The following is a 25,103-nucleotide window of genomic DNA, read 5'->3' on the forward strand; positions in this document are numbered from 1 at the left end:
TGAAGAAGTCCTAGATTGCAATGAAAGTGTCTGTTTCTTCTGCCTAAAATAATTCAGAGAACTACTCACACAGCATTGATGTCATATTAAGAGTTTATTCCTTTTTGAAATGACTAGGTGACACAACAATTTTTGAGTTGCATGGCCTCATCTAGTTAAGTTATATGTCAAACTGCTAAAGAATTAAGAAAAAATATAAATGTATGTGATTACTGCCCATTCAAGAAATTTATTTTCTAGATCTTTTGCTTATCATGAGACTTGCAGAAATTTTACAAGGCTAACATGAGATAGAAAAGGAAAATTTTTAGCTGAAGCCAGTAAAAGTAATGGATATGTAAGAGGGTATAAGAAAATAATAAAGACCCTATCAATCCTTTCTATCCATCCAAAGGTTTAATTCAATGTTCTTATAATAAAATTCTCTTTTCTATTATAGTTATAGAAACCATTGCCCTCAGCCAAACCCTCACTCTCAGCAATGCATCCATAAATCAAGACACTTTAGTCTAAAAAATGGCATAACTCAGCCTAGTTCACATCTCTGCTGACACAACTTTCCATTTATTTTTCCTCTCTCTCTTCTTGTTGCACCACATACATATTGAAGACGAATTCAAAGGAGAATCACAGAGCAAAGGTGTCTGGTGGTAGATAAGCAATTGCCTGAATCTACACTCTAATCTATTGGAAACAGGAACATGGAACAATTTAAGAGCCAAGCATTGCTACCCAACCCATAGGCAGTTTAGTGAGAAGGAGACCCAAAGCAGTCTGTTTATGTAGCCCTACAATCAGTGCTATGTGACCGTGTTCACAGGGGTTCTTGGATGAGGGAAGAGACGAGAATGTTGACTCCATGTTCAGAAGGCTTGATTTATTATTTTATGATATAGATATATTACATTACAACTATACTAAAAAGAAAAAGAAGGACAGGTTTTCTCAGAAGCTAGCTAAGCTAAGAATAGAAAAGAAGAGAATGATAACAAAGGCAGCTCTCTCGGACTCTGTCCGAGATAGCTCGGTCCTTGATTGGCCATTAATTATAAACATCCAAGATGGACCAGTCACAGGTGGACCTGTTGCATTCCACAGCAGCAGATAACCATTGTTTACATTCTGTCTCTAAGGCCTCTTAGCTTCTCAGAAGGAAAAATGCTAAAGAAAGGGTTTTCAGTGAAAAGATGTCTGTGACAGGGCTATTGCACTAAGTTCCATAAGTAGACTGGTCATCAGCTGAAAGGGATTGAACAAAAATGTTTGGACTCACTGGTATTCCCATCAGTTACATTCCAATTTTCTTAAGACAATGAAGAAGGTTGGTAAGACAAGTAATGATAATGATCGTGTCTTGAAGAAATTCCCAGTTGCTATTTGCTTGGCAGGAGCTGTGCTTTACTAGAGTGCAGTATGTTTCAGTATAGAGCCACGTGTACTATATTTTAATGGCACTTGATAGATTTTGGTTCAACTCAGAGATCATAGCTGACATTCAGTGAGTAGAAGACAAGATGCTGTTGTGAGTATTAGTAGCTTCTTCCTTAACAGTGTCTACTTAAACCATCTGATGTAACATTTAGCCTACCTAAAAGATTCTTCACAATTTTTTGGATACCTGTTCATGAAAAAGGTGAACAGAAATGACCTGATGGACATTAGTACTATCACAAAGACTTTGTACAAATACTATCCACCTCTGTAAAATGCTTTTGCTCTTGAAGTACTGAAGTTTTTGAATTATCATAAACAAGATGATCATAAACACTAGAAGACTCAAGGTCTAATTTACGCGTGAGAAACAAATAATTGTCTCATTATTTGCTGTGAAATCTCTTGCACTGAAACTTACAGTGTGCATGTAACTTACAGCTGACAGTACTGCAGAGTGAACCTGATCAACACTATTAAATTTGACAATAATTTTGATTAATGGAGATATTTAAGTTTATACCTCCTGACAGGAGGGTAAGGGTATGTTGCACATGCTGTCCAATGGAGTGAAGGAAAATTACCTGTTTATTATAGCTACATAATATGTGGCAAATGTGACATCGTTGGAAGGAACATGAATTAAAGAGGATGTGTGCATGTGTGTTTTTGATTTTTTCCAACCTCTTTTGTATGAATTCATACTATTCCATAGTTGTTTTGAAGTTGTAGAAATAAATGGGATTCTATGTGCATCTATTATTCATTATTGAGATGTGTTCATGTCTGAAGTTACATTTAGCAATGCAATTTGTGCCACCCCTCTTAGTCCACAGTATTTTAGCTTTGCATAAAGGAGTATATTTTTGTAGTATTCTAAGTCTGATCATGCCTCTCTCTACTTATTAAAAGTAGCCTTCACCTCCTATCCTCTTTACAAAAATATACAGCAAGAGAATAATATAGTACAGGAAAAAAAAAGGTGAAGAAATATTTTATAGATGGGCATTAGGAAGCACAAATGAAAATGGACTGCTAAACATTAAAAGTTCCTCCTCAGCTGATGATTAAATTTAACTGTAACAAAAATTCAGGGCAAATCAACCTTAATTTCATTAAAGAAAACTGTCTCAATAAACAAATCCTCAGAGAGGAAGAGCTACTGAACCTGACTTTTATGATAATTTCTCAGTTACTTCTCAGGTCTTCCAAATCATTTCTTTATGCATGTCAACATTTACATGTATATTCAGTCGACAATTAAGAGCTGTGACTCTTATTACCTTTACCTTGGGATTTATAAATCATTAGGTAAAATTACTTTTTCCCTTGGTTATTAGCCTCTCATTTAAAACTTTTTTTTAACCATGTTATAATTGCAAAAAATGAGAGAGTAAGGTTTGTCTTTTTCTCTAGGTTAAGTTCCTTGGCAAAGAAGACAACCCTGGGGAGCCAGAGTTTGTCTCTGTTAGTTAAATCAAGGATATTGATCATGACCTGAACATAAATGTCTTAAATTTTCCCTGGTGATACCTTCCAAGTAGGATTAATGTTCTTTAGACCTAGCTCACAAGAAATTAATAACTTTTCTTTTTGGCAACTGTAACTTTTAAGTGAGTTGCTAGATATAATCATAGATACCATATAAAAGTTCTTACCAACTTGACTTAATAGAATAATCTTTATTTTAGCCATACTTTATAAAAATAATACACTTAAATTCTGTGGCTATACTGTATATAATGTAGTTTCAAATATGAAATTAACATTTAACAATATATTAGCAAGTAATAAAGGAGGCTTCTCCTAATGTTATTTAAAAATCTCACTATCAGTGCCTGTGCTTGACCTCCATGACACAAACACCTGAGTACATTATACTGTGCCAGATAATCCATATGTTCCTTTAGATTACTTATTCCTTTCCAAAATGTTAAGTAGCCCTGGACAGTCAGTTTGGCATTCTGATACCACATTCTGAAAAGACATTCATAATTCCTTACAGATATGACTGAAGGCCCAAGTTCCCATGTCCTTTCAGCTCTCATTACCAGCTCTCCCTGTGATGCTACTGCCCCAGTCCTGGAAGAATTTGTTGAAATTCTTTATCAGAAACCCTAACTTTCACAATATTTTTTTTTTCTCACTCACAATGATTTTTATTCTATGAGAACCTCCTACTTTACATATTTGGTCATATAACATTATCTGTGAGGAAAAGCTGAAGGTTTTTTTTCTTTCTTTTGTGTCATTATAGCTTTGTCTTGCCTGGATTTTGTCTTCCCATTTTGTATATACAGAATCAAAATGATTAATCTTTTATCTCCCTAAATTCTCAAACTCTACTCTTATACTCAGAATAAACTCTTCATATGCAAGGAACCAGATCCTGTTTTCCAACTTCTTTTACATATTATAGATATACAGGTTTATGTAGTACTGAATTAAAAACATGAAAAATCATGTGCTTTTATGTTGTTTGTATTTTAACTCTGTTTATACTACCCATAGTAAAACATTGAATTAGATCACTATTCAAAGGCTTCTCCATGCATTTTTCCATGTTTCCATGTATTCTCTGTAACCCTGAAGCAATCAGCTGTTCTCATACATAATGTAGTGTTTGATAAATGACAGAGTATGGCAGGTATGACAATCCTAGCTCTATCATAACAGCAGGTGCTAGAAGTATCTTATTTTTAGTAATGGATCCAAACCTGAAGCAAACATTCATCTTTCTTCAAAGCTACATGAAAACACTTTAAAACTTTTACTCTTCACGTTATTTACCCCATTCTTAAATAGCATATCACAGCACCACTGATCTGACTTTGATTCAAAATCAAGTGGGTTTCAAATGGCCCATAACTTTCATTCAGGTTCCCACAGTCAAATATATCTATTCATAATCTGTAACACTAAAAATGCTTGATTTCTTTTTCACATTTTTACTGCATTTTACACCATTGAGATATCAAAAAATCTTTCAACTATAGACCTGAATTTGCACTTTTCTGCACTTGTCTGCTTATCTACCTTTCAGGTACTCTGGTAATATTTCACACATTATATTATGTGAAATATAAATGCAAAGTCCGATTAGATGACCAATCATTCCCCCTTTCATTTTTCTACATTAGAAAAAAATTGTTATGATATAAATAACATTCTGTGAGTATAATCACCAAGGAGTAAAATCTATTTTTTTTCATCTTTCTGCATGAACTCATTAAAAATAATAAAAATGGAAGCTTCTACTTAAAGAAGTTGTATTATTTAATCAGAATAAAGCTGGTATATGAAAATCTAAAAAAAATATGACATTTAGTTTTGTGTATTACACCATTCTGCACATTGCTACATTTGACTGGGTAGTGGATTGTTCGAGAAAAATTGTAAGAATTGTTTTTCTAAGCCGCTCATTGAAATGACGTCTAACTTTTTGAGCATAATATTGAGCAATTTCTCCCTTTTGGAAAGCACTAGTGATACCTATATGTCAGTGTCTTCTCAATGAACTGTATAATTTCTTTATTGTGTTGAGGGTTTGGTTTTGGTTTTGTTTTCTTCTTTTATTTTGTGTGTGTGTATATATATACACCTACACACCAGTATTATTTAATATCTTTATTGATTACATAGATGAAGGGACTGAGTGCATCATCAGCAAGTTTGTAGATGACACCAAGCTGAGTGATGTTGACACACCTGAAGGACTGGATACCATTCAAAGACCTGGACAGGCTTGAAAAATATGTCCATGGGAATCTTTTGAGATTTAATAAGACCAAGTGCAATGAGCTACACCTGGGTCAGGGCAACTGCCATTATAAATCCAAACCGGGGGATGGATCAAAGGAATACACCATCACCACAGACGTGCATATGTACCTGAGATACTGTTAGTTTTTTTCCTTTTTTCTTTCCTTTATTTATAATTTATTCAATTAGATCATATAAAAGTGAGTTGCATACTTTTTATTTTAATATAATCAAAGTCAAATAAGTAGTTTTGTGGAGGGACTACAGAATTCAAACCCATTTTAGTTCTAATTCTGCTAGATATTTTGTTTTGATCCTCTATCCAAAAAGAATATTTTACAATTATTTTTTGCAGCTTCAACTCTATAGTATAGTCATTTGCAGTGAGATTTAGAAGTGATGATTTTCCCATGCATTTCTTTGAAAGTTAAAAAAGAAAACTAAAACTTTAATAAATGAGAGACGGGGCCGGAGGGGGGGAGGGGTGGGGGGTCGAGGAAGAGAAAGAAATAGAAAAGAGATGAGGGGAAAGAAAAATAGTGACAGGACAGACTAAGGAAAATATCACCATTCAGTGCATCCCAGTGATGTCCTGTTGATCCTCTCTGTCTGGTCTTCTTGGCAGTGAGGGTACCCCACAAAAAAACCCCACAGAGGCCAATGGATTAATATACATATTAATAAGCCAGGTGGGAATGCCCAGATACCTTTCCTGAGGGGGAGTAATTTTGACACAGTCTCCTGCAGCAGACTTCTGAAGCAGATCTGTTTTTTCACTTTGTATCATGCACAGTCCTGTGCTGCAAGGTCTCTGGAATCTGGAAGCACTTTGGGGGGTCTCTGATGGGTTATGACACCTCCTATGCTGCCTCTCATGTGAATGTCCCATGGATGTGGCCTTCCTGGGGTGGAGCGAGGTATACAGCTCAGACAGTTTGTGTGAGGGACCATGAGTGTTCACTGCCTCTGATCAGTGGTTACGACACACATCCAAAATTCTCCTCTCCCCGCCTTGGTTGGTGGGAGTGTGTGCAAACGTGGCCTCAGCAGATGGGTCTGTAGGCTATGGCCTCCCCCACTCTGAACTCTGCTAGACCTGATTTTCAGAGCAGCTGCAGGTTTGGCTTTCTTGTGGATACATTTTTCTCCCTCAGCCTTGTTTGCTTTTTCTTGGACCTGAAATGATTGAATAGTGTCACCTTTACCTTAAGTTCCCTTAGATGTCTTAACTCACAGTCCAAAGTTTCACTCAGGAGGCATCTTTAGGTGCAGGTGGGCTTCAGTGGTCACAGCTTCTTTATAAAGATTTCAAAAGTTCTTCACACCAATGTTTAAGCCATGAACCATAACATTTCAGTCTCTCAGACATCTACTCTGTGGATATTCTCTACAGGCAATCACTATAAAAATATTCTGACTGTGAATTTTTAACATTATGGAGAACCAGAAGATTTAATTTCCAGTGCATACTTAAATTTTCAGAAACCTTCCTCCAGTTTTGGGCTAACAACATGCAAACACTAAATACTTATATTTTAGGGAACAGTGTGAGCCTTTCTAACTTGGTTTAACTTGTTCTAAAATTTCCAAAGAAGTCTTTATGTGCAAAAGGTCATTCAAACTAAAGCTAAAATTAGATATGAAGTTCATTATTTCTTAATTATTTTCTACACATTAATTCAACTAATTCTAGAATCTAGTTTTGTCTTTTCCAACACTGAATTATGCATAACGCAAATTAATTTAAGAATACTTTCAGCAAGTAGAGCTGTCGGTTTGGATGCCATTGTTTTTGTTAAATGGCATTGAGATTAGTAGTCTAAAAGATGTGGAGAGTAGGATCTGTATCATGGGGCAGTTTTTCCAGTTGTTTTAAGAACTGACAGGACTTGGTTCCTGGATAAAATGTTTAGCAAGGTCCCAAGACACCCATAGTCAAAGCAATTCAATCTGCATTCTTGTTGTGCTGTGAGCGGTCATTTCCCCAGTGCTATCAGGCAAGTGTCAGCGATGACAGCTTTACAAACCATGAACTCCAGTGGAAAAGTGCAGTTACTTATCTGGCTTCATCATACACAGAAAACAGGGCTGAGTCAGACATTTCCAAACTCTATGTTTATGTCAAAGTACTCATGGAAAACCTTAGTAGCTTTTTTTCCTCTCTTGCACCCCAAATATTTGTTGTACTGTTCACAATATCAAATGTTGTCTGCTGTAATTACTTGGTCCGAAGTATCCAGTAATCCTGGTTTAACATGCTCCCACTTTTTCTTTCCATTCCACACCACTGTTTGCTGTTCCATCCATACTGCTTGTGGCTCCTTAACCAGCCCCAATTTGTTGGCAGCAGCAATTGGTAGAGTCATTTGGTGAGTGGGAGCAGCAAACTGATTCAGGTTTTAAAATGAGTAATCCCACCTTCTGTCCTCATTACAAAAAGGACATGGAATAGTTTCAGTTGGTATTTCCACCAAACGCTCCTTATCATGAAATCACCTCTTGACGCTCACAATGTTTTGGTTTCATTAAAAAGCCAAATTTATTTGGAGAATATGAAGAGGCAATGTTTATTTATTTTTAGCAAGGAAGCTGATGAAACAAAAATAAATGCTTCATTGTATAAAATTGTTTCAAAAACATTGAGCATCTTAAATGCGTAAGTAAAGAAACAAGTCAGAGGGAAAGGTGCAGAACTAAGGATCCAGTGACACATTTCTGACTCACATACTCTAAAGCAGCTGTCTTCTACACATGACATGTTTTGTCGAGTTCTCCTGTAGCTGGTGTCAATTTCTGAATTTGCAGCTAATTGTTCCATTGCATACAAATTGTGAATAATGGGTGGTACTATAAACACAAAATGTTTTGATTTTTGCTCTTAGGAATAAGTGCTGCAAACAATGGAAATCAAATATTTGTGAAAAAAAAACCCAAAACATTTAAGGAAGATTAAAATATATCTGTGAATATGACCATGTTTCTATGTTGCATGACATATACATCTTTGGTTTTGCTTACTAATTGTATAAATAATTGTGCATAACAGAAAAAGAAAAAAATCCAACAAAATATCACTTTTTCAACAAATGAAAGCCAAAGAGAAAAGGGTGTAAGTATATATAAGTATTCCCATCCTACAAGATATTCTTCATTTTACCTATGACAAACAAGCTCTAAGAAATTTCTGTGTTTATCAATAACTGCATTACAAAGTAGCTACCTTTAAAGGCAAGATATCTACAAATATCTCCAATAGCATTATAAATACAAGAGGGTTTTACACACATGCTGGTAATGGAAACCATATTTAATATTCTCAGGGTGTTTGGATATTAAAATGAAAATATTCCCAGTAATGTTCACAAAATCAAAACATTAAAGAATGAAATATTTTTTATAAATGACCTTTATGATTGATCATAAATGGAGGGTTAATGCTGTGGAATCAATCTTAATCTGAATTCTATTCTAATTCTATTCTATTACATGTGTATTTATAAATATTTTTTTTACATTCCTGACATTTTACTAAACTAAGTAGTTTAGTAAAGTTACTTAAAAAGTTGTTGTACAGAACAGGAGACAATCTTCTGTCATTAAAAAGCAGAAGAAATTGCATTCAAATGAAAAAATAAATCTGAATTTTTAGGTCAATCTATTAAATCAGGTATAAAAGAAAAAGGAGCTAAATAAGAACAATTGAAAGTCTGTGCTGAGTAGCTCAGCCTGGGAAATTGTTCTTAATTGAAACAATTTCCTTTTCAATAGCAAAATCATTTACTTCCTGGAACTGAACAAAGTCATAATTTTTGCTCTAAGGAATTTGTGAAGATCAAATCATACCATGAATCACTTACTGAAATTACAAAGTAATTAATAATATGACTTAGGCTTCATTTTAATATCTGTTCCCTTGAGGGAGTTGTCAGAGTGCTGGACATCTCTCATCTGTTTTTTTCTGTTGGGGGTTTGTTCTCCAGCAATTTTTAATGACATAATATTTTCATGAAAGGCAGATACTGATATTCATGAACATAGTTTGCCTTGAAATGTATTTGAAGTCCTGCCTTTTATCCTATTTGACCACTTTTCTGGTACTTCTATATGTATATAATGAAAGCAAATTTCACCTGGAATATGCCTACAATGTCTACCAATGATTTTTACTCAAAAATCTAATAGATCTAATAGTACTTGAAGTTGTCATTCAGGTGTAAGACCATCTTTTTCTCCTTGTATCCATTTTCAAAAATGTGGATTGGTAGAAAAATTCAATAAATTTAATTATGGTATTTTATATTAATTGAAGAAAATACTATGGAGAGAAGAACAATGCAGTGGAAGGACTTTAGATCATAAATGTGGATATATGTTGTTTACATTGCTGGTCCCCAAATATGGAATATATTATTAAGCTGCATGGTTATCTAGTTTTTGCAGTGACTAGAAATAGTTGTCAACATAACAGCATAGACTGGAATGATTTTTAGACTAAGATATGATAGGAAAGGGTTGGAAAAGGTAGAGGGAGTTCATCTGGGCTCTTTGAAGCCTTCTAGTTATTTATGCTTCACAAAATTACTATTAAAAAAACCAGTGATCATTCCAAGACCATTGTTAGATTTGAGGTTTTATAATGCAGCTCTCTGGTTACTCTTGATTCATAAATTCACCAACTGATTGGTGAATTAACCAATTAACTCTCTCTGGTTACTCTTGATTCAAAATTCACACATACCATGCTACTGTTGATGTAAGGGTAACAACATTTTGCATCTTTTCTACTGCCCTGCTCTTCTGGTATACCACTAGGTATATGTAGCTACTTATTTCTTTATATATTATATTCAATACATGTGTATAAAAGATACATTCAAGACATGTAGGATTATTTCCATTTACAATAAAAGTAATTTAAATAATTGCATATAATATTTTAAATGAGATCATGTAATTTGTAATTGAACATGTATATAAGGAAGTTTGTTTATTTCTTTTATCTATACCATAAAACTAAAATAATATCTAGGTAGTCTATGCCCTCATAGGGCAAGGATTATTCAAAAGAGAATATATTTCTCTCAACTCTATAGAACTTAAACTTACATTTATGTTTTTTTACCTTTGTAATTTATAACGGAAGCTGAAATCTTGAAAGCTTTATATCCCTAATATTCAATATACTTTATATTCTACATATCTTTGTGATTGGAGGAAGAAATAGTAGAATAAAATATACAACCCAGGCAGACAGCCCTTAGATGTATTGGAGAAAAAAACTAAAATTAACTGTAGAATGGAAATGTATGGCTCCAAAAATGCACCATTTACTGAAAACATCTATTGTAAAAGTTTTATATCACCCTATTTCTGTATATTTCTAAATTTATGTTCAGATGGGTTATTTTCAATAAGCTAGGCTAGCTTTGGCAGACTCATCTATCAGTTTTGTTTCTTTCCTTGGCCACAGGTGTAATCCAAGGCTAGTGGTTTTCTGTATAGATGCATGATGATATCTTGATTACTTTCTATGTCAGAAGTTAAAATAAAGCCTTAATCTATATATGGAAAACTTCATATTGTTTGAATAGAAATCTTGTTAAAATATTTACATGTGAAGTTAAGTAATCAGTTCTAATTTAATCTTTTGTTGTTTTGCTGTTTCATTGTCTTTTGAAATATTACTGTCTAAAATATATAGCTATAGAAGAGTTTCTGGTATGTGGCATGTTGATGGTATTGCAGAAGTAATACAGGTTAACTTCAGGCTGAATTTGTGCAGGCAAACTGTCAGTGCTGACTAACAATCAGTTAAGGTTGGTACATGTGCGGGTTCTCAATTACAATTTGTACCTACCAAGAAAGATGTGATTAGAAATAACTGGCAAATTAAACTATAACTCAGACAGTTATGCCTGTTTCCTCTGATGCTTTCTTGCAAATGCATACATGCAAATAGCAAAATTAGATCTCAAATTAGAATTCATGTTGCTGTCATGCCAGATCTTAAGAGTAATTTTTTGGCTGTTGGTTTTTTGGATTTTTTTTGTTTGGGTTTTTTTCAGTCCTCTTTTGGACATAGAAGAGTTTGCTGCAGGGGTATTCATTTGTGGTTTGTCTCTCTGTTTTTAAGTACTCAGTCATTAACACACTCTGTAATAGAAGTAGATTGTCTGTCCGTGCACAATGTTTAACCAACTGTGCTTAAAAAATTCAGCCCTGTTTACCTTCGGAAATTTGAAAAAACACTGCTGTACCTTTTTTTTCTTTGCAATCTATCCTGTTTGGTTTACAGTTCTAACAAACACAGTTCTTTACTGTTAATGTTGCTCCGTGAATGACTGAATGCAACTGATATATAAATATTTTGTCCTTTAAAAATATTACCCTGAATCTCCAGCCTAACACTGACAGGATGGCCTGTATGGGGGCATGGTTCAAATAGTTTAAGAGCAAACACATTCGTTTGAGTGTGACCCATAAGTGTTCAGCAGGCTCAAAGGGCTCCCATAGCAGGAGGAAAGTACTCAATTTTCAGAAGCTCAGTGCACCAGATATATCTGTAAGTAGCAGAAATGCCTGTCTAGGGGAGAAGTTACCTGAAATCACCACTCGGACAGGGGAGGGTTAGATTACATCTGCTCAGTTGTAACTGACAAAATTTATCCTCTTTTATGTGCTGAAAAACAAAGAACCAAGAGTTGAACTTTGTAGTACAACTAATGCAATGCAGTCTATATTTTTCAGCAGCTCCCCACGGCTAGATTCAGATATGCAGTGGAAAACCACAGGAGGACTGGTGAGCAGTTAAAGATTTTACTTCCTTTTAGCACCTTTGTGGCAGGAGGCTAGAAGGTGATATTTGTATTATACATGAGGAAAGTTGGAGAGATTGGCCTGGTCATTACTGATGAGTCTAGTTTGAAAAGCAAGCTGAAGGAAATGCATGCAGTATGCACTAGTGAGGGACAGTTTGCTTCACAGTAAAAAGAATGGATTACAATTTGTTGCTTGTTGTGTGCTTCTACAATTGTAAAAGTCTGTTTATCACTATAAAAACAATTTCTGAAATACCAGTGAAGTACAGTAGTGGTTTCACTGATAATGCAAAAGCGTTCATGTGTTTCTAAAGGTAGATGCTTAGGCATGACAGCAGATATTTCAGATCTGTGAGTCTTGAAACACAGAGGCAAGCATTATTTCATTAAGAACATTCAGAGGACCTAAAATCTATAGTTATATCCCAATATGAATACCATGAGAAAGTTTAAACCAAACTAAAGAGAAAGAGAAAGTTTTGTCTTGTGGTTCATAGCTCATGTACAAAAGCCATCTATTTTTACAGGCACCCAAATGCTGTTTTAAAGACACTCCAGCAGTTGTTTAATGCAGTTTCCTAGTATGAAATAAACTAATTTACATATAGATTAAGAATCTATTTATGGCATCTGTGATACAACAAACAAATTTGGGGGTCACAAAATCTTTATTGCATCTATTCAGTGCTGTTTGATTTCTGTTCGCATTATAGTCCCATTAATGTTACTACTTTAACATACAGCATACGTCAAACATTTCTTACCAAAATGGCCTGAATTCATGAAAACCTTATCAATAGTCAAGTGTTAGCTTTAATTACTTAATCTAAATATACTTTGAGACTTAAACAAATTGGGGCATCACATATTGCAATTCTACTGCCTACTGGAGAAATATCAGACATATGTTCTCTATTATAAAAGCAGTCACAGTGTCACAATATTGAAACTAATATATAAACATAGTTATATGCAAACTACAAGTGCATTTAAATGGTAGGATTTTTTTAAATATAAAGCAGAAAATACAAAGAAGGTTTCAGCTTTGAGTTTGCTACATTTTCCAAACTTTATGATCAACACTGAAAACTAAAGTTTTCAGCTGTTAGGATAATTACCTTTGTATCCTGAAGCCATTCTTTTAAGTAAAATGTTTCTGAAGAATCTGAGGAGTCCATAAGAATGATGTATGTGGTCACATATTCCCATTGCTAGAGAATGAAAAGAAATTTCTTGCAGAATTTGTTGATAATACTAATTTTATTTTAGTTGATGTTTCTTCTTTAACTTCAACAGTTTAGTACATTTTAAAAAAATTATTTTATTGTTTAAAAGCAATATAATTGCTCTTTCATATAGTTACTTTTTTATTTGATTTCTCTACCTTATTATGCCACGTGTTCCATATATTCTCTGTTGGAGATTCTATTCTGCGTGCTTCATTTTTTTAATTCAATTTTCTATTAAATATATTCTGTTAATGCTATTGATGTGTGAAACTCTTAACCTTTGAACTGGCTGACTTTGAGATTTAGTGGTGCATGCTTAATATAGAATTAACATCGGTTTTTGCATTTAATATAGAATTTCTAGGTAATCTATCAGTTGTGGTATCTCTTCTTGCTTCAACGGTGTGTATGGAAATATTTGTCCTCCTTTGTCAAGTTTTTGGGGTTTTGTTTTTTTTTTTAAGAGAAGCCCGCTTTTGCTATGTCTCTAAATTAAGAGAAGAAATTAATATTTTGAATGTGAACATAAGTTTCTGAAATTTAGGAGAGTTTTCTATTCTCAGCAGGGAGAATGAGGCTGATTTATAGAGTCAGCCTATATGATGGGGCATGGGCAAGTATGCAGCAGTAACTAGGAGAGAGGCAAGTTTGGAAACTAAACTGATTGAAAAACTTCATCTGAGAAGGCAACAACTAAGACATTGGATCTGAAGATGCTAAAGCTATAATAAGACTGCAGTCATGTAGCTAAGGGTCACATTACAAAGCATCTACCAAAGACTACTGAAATAATACTGTGCAAGGGTCTTTGAATTGTCTGAACTTCAAACAAGTGAAATGTTGTTTCTATGATGGTTTATTTATGTAGTGAACAGCATACTTTATAAGACTAAACTCTATTTTTTAATTTTTTTTCTTTTTTTAATAAAATCTAGAAATGTATAGTTTTTCCAAGTCTTTTTGCTTAGAAGATACCATTTGCCTATCTTCTTTCTTCAATTTACTAGGAAATGCAATGACTTTGGATTGTTTTTCTGCCTGCTTGGAATCAAAAGTAAAACCTGTTTCATGAATTCAGTAGAGCACTTAATTAACTCTCTACTAACATCCAGACTAAAGAAAGCATGGAGGATCTAACAAATGATACCAGTTTTTCAATTCCACAAGGGAGGACCAAGCAGGTTCAAACGGAAGAAAAGTTAGGGAAAATCATCCATCTATCCCTAACATATTTAGACAGGGAGATCTAGAGCATGAAGAATATGTAAGTTCCTTAGAAGGATGACTAGCTGTCATCATAGTGATGTGAAAAGAAGCAGAAGACTGTTTTGGAAGATTTATGTGGCAATTTAGTTTAAACTCTGATAATCTGGATTGAGCAGACTCCATTTCCTGAGAGAAACTACAAGTGTATAGGAGAGAGAAAAACAAAAAGGAAATTAAAGGGGAAACTCCCCACCCCTCCACCCCCCTGCCAAACTCTGAAAAAAACATGCCCAAAACACATTCCTCTTGTAAAATCACCAGCTGGACTTTTTTCATAGAAAGAGGGGTAAAGGTACTTTTTGTCTTTCAAAGAACTCTGATTATGATACCTACTAGGTGATGTATTGCTCCCCACAATAGTTTTCAGCAGTAGTCACTGTAAGTCTCTGTAATCAAGGAGGCACTTTGTCTGATGTTCATGCCTATGAGGTACTTCAAAACAAAGCTGTTACAAACACAAGGTCTAATATCGTTATACACTAGTCCCCAGGAAAAATGCTCTGCTCTTGCCAATGTACACACACATGCCATGTCTTTTTCATGACACGTGCCCTATCACATTTCCTCTAGAAATATGCTCACTGGAGAATAAGAAGAGGAATGTTTAGTGATTTATTATTAAAATCAGAAATACCAAAATGGAATCTTGATGCTTTGCAAAAAACCTGTTCTTTAAGAAGGGGAAGACTGGTTTGCGATATGAAAGGGTTAAAAAAACCAGCTACACAAAATGCAGACAATGCTGAGAACTGGATTGCTTCTTAACACCACAATGCAGCAGTTTGGACCTGGCTTGTTTAATATTTCACATGAAGAATCCTCAGAGACTGACTTGACAGACACAGCATTTTTGGAGTAAACCAACAACTTCAAAAGCAGAAAGTCACCACTCCAGATGGTATGTACACAGAAGTGTAAAAAAGCCTAACTGTGCAGTGACTGAACTGACAATAGGAAGATACAGTCCCTTACTCTAAGCAGCCAAATGGCTCAAATGTTTGCTAAGCTAAAATTGTAGCTGTGCACTTATTTCACTGAATCATGCAGAATTGTCGATTTTGGAAGGGACCTCTGCAGGCCACCTGATCCCACCCTGCTGCTCAAGCAGGGCTACATAAGGTCAGTTGCTCAGGACCATGTCCAGATGGTTTGTGAAGATCTCCAAGGATGAAGACTCCACAAGTGCTCTGAGCAGTGTGTGCCAGTGTAGAATCACTACACAGTAAAACAAGTGGGTTTTCCATCTGATTCCATCCATGTTAAGATGGAGTGGAGTCTCCTGTGTTTATGTCCATTTGCCTCTTGTTCTCTTTTAATTATGAGTTTAGCTACATATTTTATTGTTAAATGTTATAAATGTTCTCTGGGACATTTTAAACCAGTCAAGTCTTTACATCAATATGGGACAACTTGCTGTTCAGAAAATAATTAAAACATGGGACTTAGAATATCATGAAATAATGAAACATACCCAACATAGACAACATATGTTGTCTACAAAAAAACCCCAAAACTAAACATCTTTCACTCAGTTCTTTATTTAAATTGTAGATGTCAAAAATGTAATGAATAAAAGAAATTAGGAACATGCTGTATTCAGACTTGCAAAAGTTTGTTCATTTGGTTTCATATGGAAGAGCCTGTAAAGAAAGTAAAATACTGATGGAAAGAGAGGCAAGGAAGATATAGATATAACTCTCTCTATATATAAAATACATATAAAAGTATGTAAAAATACTTTTTTTGGTCTATGCTGCTAACTACATCTCTTAACATGCCCAGTTCCAAATGTCGAATCTTTATCTAACAATCAGGGTGAAGGGGTTTTCAACAGCAGTGAGTTTCTATAACTCCTTCTATTGATTGTTCAGTTAAAAGAGATAATGAGAGAATTTTTAAACATGTTGAATCATTGGGTGGATCCAAATCTCTGTTTCTGGGAAAATGTGTTATTCAGATGGCTAATATTGTGTGTACCAGACAAAATAATTTGGAGTGGATTTTTTTATTCTTGAAGGCAATACTTTTACACTTGGCCAAGCACCGGAAACTCTTAATTTCTGGTTTACTGGTGTTATAACTTGTATAATAAAATATCACTTACAGACTGCAATTTTTTGCTTCCCTTTGTCTTTTATTAGAAAAAAATGGGTTTTTCTTTGGCCAAATATGATCATTATATTTAGATTCCTGGTGTGAAGCAGTTGTGAATTTCTTATCCTCAATAACAAAGTCAGTGATGTATATCTATACAGATATACAGATATATAGATATATAGATATATAGATATATAGATATATAGATATATAGATATATAGATATATAGATATATAGTATAGTAAAGTGTCTTGGTTTGAAAAGATAGGTGTCTTCTAAGTAAGGCAAAAGTCTCTCTTGAAAATGTAAACCCTTCCCTCTGAATTATTATAATTTTGAAATTAAGGGTCTCTCAGGCAAAGATATGGGAGTAGGAATAGCAGTTCTTTATTAGGAAAAATAAAAAAAATGCAGTAATACAAAACAACACTGTCAGAGTCAGAATGCGACCTGACACCCTGTGGGTCAGAGTGCTGGTAGGAGTCCAATTGAATGGTGGCTGCAGTCCTCCTGGCGTGGCAAATGTGGTTCTGTTGAAGCAGTGATCTGTAGAAGGGTGTAATTTTACTCTGAAGGTCCAGTGGTGGTGCAGATGGGCCTTATCTTCCTCTGGGAATCCAGTGGGAAAAGGCTGCCTGCGGTGTTCCAAATCTCAGATTATAGTCAGGGTAATGCTTGGCTCCTCCCCCTGGGCAGAGCATCCCACAACGGGATGATGTAATTTTATCAGTCATGCAGCGGGACTCAAGGGCCCATGAACAGGAGATATTTCCCAGAGGGAGGATGGGTTGTGGAAGAGATAAAGAAAACTGCCCCACCTGATTTTAACAGGCGGCCCATTAACAGAAGATAAGTGCCCCACCTCTAACAGATACATACATACCCCCGGCCACATCTTGCATTTACAACCTCAGACATAAAGTTACAAGTTTTTTACATGTAAGATGGAAAAAAATGTCATTTCTTTTTTACTATGTAAATATGAGGGGTTTTTACAAATCACTTAACGTTTGATAAAAATGGAGTCAGGCCAGAAAGTAAAAAAGAAAGAAAGATGTCCAAACTGTTTGTTCAGTAAATTGAAATTGAAGATTGAAAATGGAAAACTTTGATTTTATTCTATGTCAAAGGGCGTATTTTAGCTTTTTTTTTTTTAAGACAAGTTTTATGAAATATTTATCTTAGAAATGGATTATTTGCTTACTCTGCTTCTTGTTCACCCCAATCTTCTGATGTAATTACTGCTTAAGAAGGCTAAGTTAAGAACGTAGTATTATATATTTGAGAGTATTTATCCTCATATATTACACTCAGGAAAGGCTGAAATACATTTTCAGCAACAGCCACTTGATGTACTGTGCAAACAAATACTTCATGTGACCTTTCAGAGAAAAAATATTTCGTGATTACTATAGTCATCCAATTAAAACAAATAAACAAACAAACAAAAAAAAACAACAAAAAATTCAAATTTTTTACATAACTTTCACTTTCTCAATGACAAGCTAAAATCCTGTTCATGTTGCCTTGTAAGATAAGTCAGTCTCAGACAACCCCAGCTTGCCACAGTATGAGGTGCTGTAAAAAGAATACCACTGTTGTAATAAACGTCCTCATATATGAAAGATGAAATATGAATTGACCTATTTTATACTCACAAGCTAAAAATCTTGTGTTTCTAAGCTTTAGTTAATTCAGTAACCAAGATGTTCTGAAAACCCAAAGGAGCTTAAGTCCAGGATTTACATGTCTAAAGTGGCTCATGATTATTTCACGATAAAATAGCAAATATCCTGCCACAATCATTTTTTCAAGTCCCTACAAGGTAATTCCATCCTTAACCAGAAGGAGAAAGTAGAGTAAATTAGGGAGTTTGTGGGTGAGTTTACAAACCTGTTCATGCTAAGCAGATTTTGTTGCACAGTTCAATTTATGATTCAATACACAGAGTAGTGAAGAACATAACAGCATAACTATCCATGAGGATACTCACACTGTCTCATTCAGAGAAACATTTACAGATGATGGTTAAGTATTATATAGATAAAAATGCTTGGGGATTTGTGGTGGTTCTGGTTTTATTGATTGGAGGATGATACTGATGTTGCTACAATTCCCCCAGTAAATTAAATCACCTAGACCAAAATGAGGCTTTGAATCAAAAAAAGAGGTTTCCATTTTTTCAGAGAGTGAATGCTATGCTTTTCACTGATTAATAAGTAGAGTTGAATACCTAGAAGAAACTCAGAAAATAAATTTTAGGTAAATCTCTGAAGTTTTAATTTGTACTTGGACTGTGAGCAGTGTATAAGACAAAGGAAGAATCAAAAATGCTAATTATTTTTCATGATTTATATAATTGTGAAGGGAAAACCATAATGAAATCAAGGTGCTGTGCCTCATCAGAGCTGTGACCTGATTTCAAATATCACCTCTGATTCTCTTGAACATTCTCCTTTTATTGAAAGGTTTAACTTTCTGAAGTGCATGGTGGCTACAGCTAAAGGACACTTGAGTTAAAACAGGAGAAGAAGATATAGAAAGCAAATAATGTTTGCATGTTTAGTAATTAAGTAGTGCAAGACTAAATATGCACAATTAAAATTTTTGGAAAAGTCATCTAATATTGCACCCATTTCATAAAACTATATAAAAAAAGCAATTGTTGTGCATATTTTTCATATCAAAGGTAGAATCCTGTGTCTAACCTTGAGTTCATTGTTTTCTGGATCTAATTGACCCTTAAGTATTAATACCAATATTAAAATATGTCATAACAATATAGACAGAAAAAGAAAGTGTCTCCTTCTTTGCACTGATTGATCTAAAAAAAGAACTTTGTCCATCATGTAGCCACAATATACCCTTAGCTGGAACAACAACAGAGTTAACAACAGGGTGAATGTTTTTCACTTTTCCTAGATAATGAAAGTTTTAAAATCCCTATTATCAAAGTTCATTTTGTTGTTTAAGAATACAGGACAGCAAAAACACATGGGAAAAAGAAAATAAGACAATCATTCTGCAAGACTAGAAAAAAAGCTGGATAAGAATTTATTTTAAAAATCTTTAGAAATATTTTTCTTTCTTACTTCTGGGTGTTCACATGTCTGTAAGACAGTTGCATACTCTTAAGTATGTTTGTATATAAATTCCATCAAGACAGAAACTTCAAAAATATTTTATGAATAACGTAGTCAGTACCTCACTTCAGATGTTTTTGCTTGGTCTTTGAAATAGGTATGATTCTGCTGAAGTTATAAGAGCTATGTTTTGTTATTTATTTTCATGAGCAAGCTGGTCTTCCTAAAGTGAACTAAGTTCTTTGCTAGTTACATGTACAGTTACAAACTAGTATATGTCCCCAGATTCTTTTATTTTCCATTCAGACATCTTTTGCCATATTTTTTGATTAACTCTGTGTTCGTTTTTCTTTTTATTTTAAAGAAATAAAAATAATTGTTAGAATAAAAAATATAGTAAGCCTCTGTGAATGAAGTCATCATATACTGTAACTTTTTGTATAAGTACTTTGCCAAACTGTAGTGCCAGAGAGGAATTTAGTGGAATACAGATTTAGATACAATTGGCAGTTAGCTCGACATGCTTGCTTCTTCTTGCAGTATAATATGTACTAAGTACCACTGGTAGAGGTTTATTTTGTTTTATGCTGCTTTTTTAACCATATCTGTGAGAAAGAGAGAGTAGAACAAGTTTTCTTTCCTTGTAAAGCCTCCAAGCTTCAGAAACTGAGTGTCATTAACAGTGATAGGAGAAACCTTCAAGAAAAAAATTGCCACTTGAAGCTAATGAATGCACCTACTCATTTAGAATGCTTTGCTCACAACTTAGAAGCTCTCATTCATTGTCTTTTTTTTTTCATTATACCCTGGTCTTATTTCAAATCCATCCCAAAGTAATTTTTGATTGTCCTGTTGTTCTCTCTAACCTTGTGACCAGATGTAACACTGCATGTTTTCCCAAAAAAACTTTTAAGCACTCTCTCTGACACAGTCTGAGCCCCAAATGCACAGGCCCAGGTAATTCCATTCATACATGCATGTATATACATGGTTTGTATTCACAAGCTTTGGCATTTTTACTGCTCTATCTGTGTACTCTTGTAGCCATGTGATTTCCTAATGATATAAAATTTCTAACTCATATTGATCCTACCTCCTAATGCCCTTCATTACATCCTTGGGGGTCAGTGTGCTCCTCTTAGAATACATTAGTCATTCATTACTAACATCATAAAAGCCCTGCAGTCCTACAAGAGAAGAGTCTTTCCTTTTACCTTTCTGCTCTCTCACTAATAATAGATAACTCCCAGCTGCTATTTCATTTTTCTTCTGTCATGAAAGCTGTAACTACATTTTTAAAATGGCATGCAGCTCTAAAACTACTATCAATTACACTAATTAAGGTCAAATAGAACTGAATAGCACTCATTGTGGAAAACAATGAAAGCAATGTAAACCTCTATTAATTTATTTTAAATCATATGTACATATGACAGTTTCTACACATCTTCTTATTAATTATTTTTAGGTAGTCTCTTACAATGACTTCTCTAGATGCATTTTGCTCTTTTCCATCTGAGAACAAAAGGCCCAGATGGAAATTTTTATTTTTATTTTAACTGTGTAAGTAGAAATTACGTCTTTTTTTAAAAAAACTATTTTCTTGGGTTTTGTTTGTGTAAAGAAAGAACATCATGAATTTTCAACATTTGCAATCCCTGAAGCTACAAGGAGGATAACAAGTCAAGGAGGACTTAACACATCTGTAAGAAATATATTCTAACTAGGTCTAAAATCCAGTTTTACAATGGAAAATGCATGTTTCCTCTCAGTAGCTGTCCCTCAGTACTGTCAATCTGAAAGACACACTGTAGGAAATTACATTTAGTGGAAAATAATATATATATTCTAAGAGACTTTTTGAAGGAAATGAATGTTCTGATTTCTGTTTTCTATCATGCAAATTATTTTCATTCTGAATGAGAAGCTGTTGAAATTTTGCTAAAGGAATTAAAAAAAAACAAAACAAAACAAAACAAACAATCTGACTTTAAATATTTCAAATTACTTATTAAAAATGATGGCATTTTCATCTTTTTACTGAGAGATCCTATCTAAACCATGATATCTCTCCTCACCTGCATGCAGTCATCTTTGAGTAAACAGTCATTCTGCTTAACCAGCAGGGGACTGCAAGGAAGATATTTTTCATTTTAAAGGATACTGGAACATGTTTCCTCTCTTGGTATCAGCAGTGCTCACTCCTGGCCATCACAGTGAATTGCTGTTTTCCTGCATGTCTGTGAGTGGGGTTCTTGAACGCAGCTGAAATAAATTATTTATCATTGAAAGTTACTGTGCACAAAAAATATCATCCTTGAACACAATAATCTTGATGAACAGTTCTTTAAATACAAAGCAAGGCTACTTCCAAGTACAAAACAGTGTTTCACAATGGAAAATAAGAAATACCTAGAAGAACTCCCTTCTTTTTAAGCTTTTGAAGCACAATCATTGCCTCTTTATGAGTGTTTCTAACTAGTGCTTCAAGGTGTTGAATAATGCAAACAGAAGGAGAATGAGAGTGAGGGGTCTAAAAGAGCTGCTTGAGAGAATGAAGGATCATAGGCTGCAGCAATGACTCATTGTAACACAAAATGCTCTGTGGTTAAATTATTCAGACTAGACAGGGTGTTATAATTAAAAGTAGTTATCATTCCTCCCTGATAACATCCCAAAGAACTTTTCTTAATGAACAGGATCATTTCATTAACATATTTTTGTGATTAAAAATTTAGAAATATCTTCCTTTAAATTTCTTCTAAATGACCCCAAATTAACCTACAGAGACATTTCACTCATAAGAGATGTTTTGGTACACAGTGAAAGTTTCAAATGAAATTTTGGCACAGCCTCATTTAATCTACAGACACAACTGAATTTCAACAATTAAAAGTTGCACTAGTTTAAATAAATCTGCTGGATATTCAGCCTCACCTAACTTGAAGGCAATAACTAACATTTTGTTATTGATTATGTGTTCCCTAGCACATTGAGGTAAAGCTAAATAAAAAGGTTGAGAATTTCTATATTAGTATATTAGTGTATTTTATACTAGTTTTATAGATTTAGAAGCAGGCCTTCATTTGGCAGACCTTCTTTCTAACTTTTTTTTCACCAGCATCCCACTCTGCTGTGCACTGGTGCAGCTTCACCTTGAGTCCTGCGTGCAGTTTTGGGTACCACAGTGCAAAAATGATGTTAAGGCATTAGAGAACTTCTAAAGAGCTGTGACGATGGTGAAGGGTCTAGAAGGAAAGCCACATGAGGAGTGGCTGAGGTCACTTGGTCCGTTCAGCCTGGAGGAATCTGAGGGGAGACTTCATCACAGTCTAAACTTCCTTGTGAGGGGAAGAGGGGCAGGCACTGATCTCTTCTCTGTGGTGACAGTGGCAGGGACTGAGACAATGGCGTGAAGTTGTGTTTAGGTTGGATATCAGAAAAAGGTTCTTCACCCAGAGGGTGGTTGGGCATGGGAACAGCCTCCCCAGGGAAGTGGTCACAGCACCAGCCCTGACAGAGTTTGAAGATCTGGAGAATCCTCTCAAGTGCATGGTGTGATTCTTGTGGCCACTCTGTACAGGGCCAGGAGTTGGACATTGATGATTAGAATATTAAATGATTCCATGATTCTCTGCTGTTTTTGAGGTTGGACTAGATGACCCACTGTGGTCCTTTCCAACCTTACTCATTTGTGATCCTATTAGTCTGTGATTCTCTGATCCTTAACTATTTAGGAAACATCTAGGTAATGTAGTTTTAAAATTATTTTTATGTAAAATGTGATTTTAAAAATGTAAACTTCAATCACAGCTTAGGGATCACATGGCAACAGAAATAATGACTGATGAAAAGATCCTAAGCATGGAGGTTAACCAAAGGTCTGAAATGACATCTTGGAGTTTTGAATATGAAGTAAGTAAACATTTCAACCAGCCTACAAAACAGACTTAGAACTCACCTTCAGTTTTTGGTGAGTCCACAAAGGACATTTATTTCAGCTGTCGAGTTCTGTTCATGTTAATAATTTCAAGCCAATTGAATACATAAAGGAAAAAAATCCTCAAACATCCATCTTGTCAATAAGAATGCTGATAATGTGAAAATTAATTTTTTTATAAGAGATATCATTTATATCAACTTTGAAAGTTCATAAAAGTCATCGTTTTGATTGGTTTATGTTCGGATTGCTGGTTTTCATTGTTTTGTTTTTTTTTTCCCCAGGGGGCTTCTTTTGGGCTGTACATATCTAATAGTAGCAAACAAATTGAGAGGAAACTCTAATCACAAGTCTCATTTGTATGCACAGTGATAATATACAGTCTATTTAAAGGCTTCCATTGGACTTAGACAATTCACGGACTTTGTTGCTACCTTTTGCCACAGGGATGAATTACAGCCAGACTGCAAATTTGATTGTGCAGAGAGAGCATGTGGGAGGAAAGCTGTGCTGCAAGAGGCCCAGAGTGCACCTTACTGAGACAAAACAGAAACAAAATTTAAGAAATACAAATAAAACATAAAATTGGTAAAAACTAAAAAAACACATAGGGGATGGGAAGAGGATACAGAGGTGAAAGAAACTCTGTACTAAAGCAATATATTAATTGTTTAAAATAATATTTCTTGATATGTGTGACCATGGTCACAAGGGTTTTCAAGATGAAGAAGAGATGAGAATGTTGACTCCATGGTCAGAAGGCTTGATTTATTATTTTATGATATATGTTACATTAAGACACTACTAAAAAGAAATAGAAAGGAAAAGGTTTCTTCAGAAGCTAGCTAAGCTAAGAATAGACAAGAATGAATAACAAAGATCTCTGTCTCAGACAGAGAGCAAGAGCCAGCTCTGCCATGAGTGGTCAGGGAATCCAAACACCCACAGGAGACCAATCACAGGTCTACCTGTTGCATTCCACAGCAGTAGATAACCATTGTTTACTTTTGGTTGCTGAAACTGCAGCTTCTCACAAGGAAAAATCCTAAGAAAGGATTTTTCATGAAAGATGTCTGCGACAGATATGTTATTTTTTTATACCTTTCATGGAAATGAAGAAATTATGGCAAGGAAATTGTAATAAAGGATCCTCTCATCTAAATAAAAATTAAGATCAACTGATTAAAGGAAAAAATTTATTGAATGAAACAAAACTGGATTCATCAATTCAAGACACAGAAAGCAAAAATAGATGTGAAGATTTAATATTAATTTAAAGAAAGGTTGCAAAGGTCATACAGATTATTAATTTCAGAAAAGAAAAGATAAAATAGGATTCAAACTTTATTAAGCAGATGAAGTGAAATATATGAGTCATTAACTTCAGTAAGAAAACTCAGAACAGATAATATTTATATAATTTTGTAACTCAAAGTAAGGCAGAAAATAATCAAAAAAGGGACTAATTATTAATTG

The 25,103-nt window shown here is 34.5% G+C and overlaps 1 protein-coding gene across 1 annotated transcript in view; it reads left to right on the forward strand.

Annotated features, from left to right (window-relative positions):
- The window catches only part of MGAT4C (MGAT4 family member C), a 331,148-nt gene that overhangs the window by 169,123 nt on the left and 136,922 nt on the right, over positions 1–25,103 (forward strand). The window contains 1 exon segment of the mRNA XM_054632035.2: positions 11,941–11,992. Within this exon segment, the coding sequence (XP_054488010.2) occupies positions 11,966–11,992 (27 nt within the window). The 5' untranslated portion in view covers positions 11,941–11,965.

The sequence above is a fragment of the Agelaius phoeniceus genome, chromosome 5 (assembly GCF_051311805.1).
Source record: "Agelaius phoeniceus isolate bAgePho1 chromosome 5, bAgePho1.hap1, whole genome shotgun sequence".
In the NCBI taxonomy this organism is placed as follows: domain Eukaryota; kingdom Metazoa; phylum Chordata; class Aves; order Passeriformes; family Icteridae; genus Agelaius; species Agelaius phoeniceus.